The sequence below is a fragment of the Lottia gigantea genome (assembly GCF_000327385.1).
Source record: "Lottia gigantea unplaced genomic scaffold LOTGIsca_7664, whole genome shotgun sequence".
NCBI classification, from domain to species: domain Eukaryota; kingdom Metazoa; phylum Mollusca; class Gastropoda; family Lottiidae; genus Lottia; species Lottia gigantea.
This window is the reverse complement of record NW_008710557.1, coordinates 1-1643: the sequence shown is the minus strand read 5'-3', so window position 1 is coordinate 1643 and position 1643 is coordinate 1. Positions and strand designations below refer to the sequence as shown.

The 1643-nt window shown below is 40.8% G+C and overlaps 1 protein-coding gene across 1 annotated transcript; it reads right to left on the bottom strand.

Moving 5' to 3' along the window:
* Positions 1-946: 946 nt before the first annotated feature.
* LOTGIDRAFT_148316 (hypothetical protein) lies at positions 947-1630 on the bottom strand (the record flags this gene model as incomplete). Its single annotated transcript, XM_009066456.1, has 1 exon — positions 947-1630. A coding segment is annotated over one exon (684 nt), but the record flags the coding sequence as incomplete, so codon positions are not given.
* Between the last annotated feature and the right edge of the window lie 13 nt (positions 1631-1643).

The window sequence follows — 1643 nt, the reverse complement described above, 5'->3', positions numbered from 1 at the left end:
GGCCCTTTTGACCCAACGAGCTCCAAAGACTATCTGAAATATTCGTTTTTGTGATGTACAGAGGAACCCCGATCTCTGTAACCCATCTTGAGGAATTAGGTCGTATAACAAATTTTAGGGGGCTTCGGACTTGATCAGTGTGTATGTAAACCATCTAAAGGATGTGTGACATGAACCTTGAGTAATACAAATATAAACAAACCGCCACAAACTGATTGGTTTATCAATGAATGATAATCACGGGAGAAGGTGAATCATAGTATCTTTAAACATAATATCAGTTTAGTTATCTTATTCAAAGGGATTGATCTTCTTTATCGCTTTTTGATCCTGATTTGTGATATTTCAGTAATTATCTTATCAACTAGCACTCCCTGCTATTGTTTTTGTTTACCTGATTTAGTGAGATGACTATGTATGTTTTTATATGCGCTATTGTTTTGAGTAAGCTAAGCATTACGAAGTTCTGTTGTATTGTACAGGTGATTACGTTGCCCAGTTTGCTTCAGCTGTGCAGATTTAAAAATCTGCAAAGTAGGGCAATGTCACTGTACTAACAAAGAATGCCCCTCGTGTTACAAGGCGATGTCCCTTGACGCTGGGGGTCTGCCAACTGATTTCAGAAGGCTTGAGATGACTTTTGAAGGCTAAATTATCACAGACCCAAGGGAGAGGGTATGACCCAATGGCCCTCTCCCTAAATAGTCTACCGATTCTCTCCCTAAATACTCTACTGATGCTTTCCCTGAATAGTCTACTGATTCTCTCCCTGAATAGTCTACTGATGCTTTCCCTGAATACTCTACTGATGCTCTCCCTGAATAGTCTACTGATTCTCTCCCTAAATACTCTACTGATGCTCTCCCTAAATACTCTACTGATGCTCTCCCTGAATACTCTACTGATGCTCTCCCTGAATAGTCTACTGATTCTCTCCCTAAATACTCTACTGATTCTCTCTTAAATACTCCACTGATGCTCTCCCTGAATACTCTACTGATGCTCTCCCTAAATACTCTACTGATGCTCTCCCTAAATACTCTACTGATGCTCTCCCTAAATACTCTACTGATTGACTCCCTAAATACTCTACTGATGCTCTCCCTAAATACTCTACTGATTGACTCCCTAAATACTCTACTGATGCTCTCCCTAAATACTCTACTGATGCTCTCCCTGAATACTCTACTGATGCTCTCCCTAAATACTCTACTGATTGACTCCCTAAATACTCTACTGATTGACTCCCTAAATACTCTACTGATTCTCTCCCTGAATAGTCTACTGATGCTTTCCCTGAATACTCTACTGATGCTCTCCCTGAATAGTCTACTGATTCTCTCCCTAAATACTCTACCGATGCTCTCCCTGAATAGTCTACTGATTCTCTCCCTGAATACTCTACTGATGCTCTCCCTGAATAGTCTACTGATGCTCTCCCTGAATAGTCTACTGATGCTCTCCCTGAATAGTCTACTGATTCTCTCCCTGAATAGTCTACTGATGCTTTCCCTGAATACTCTACTGATGCTCTCCCTGAATAGTCTACTGATTCTCTCCCTAAATACTCTACTGATGCTCTCCCTAAATACTCTACTGATGCTCTCCCTGAATACTCTACTGATGCTCTCCCTGAATAGTCT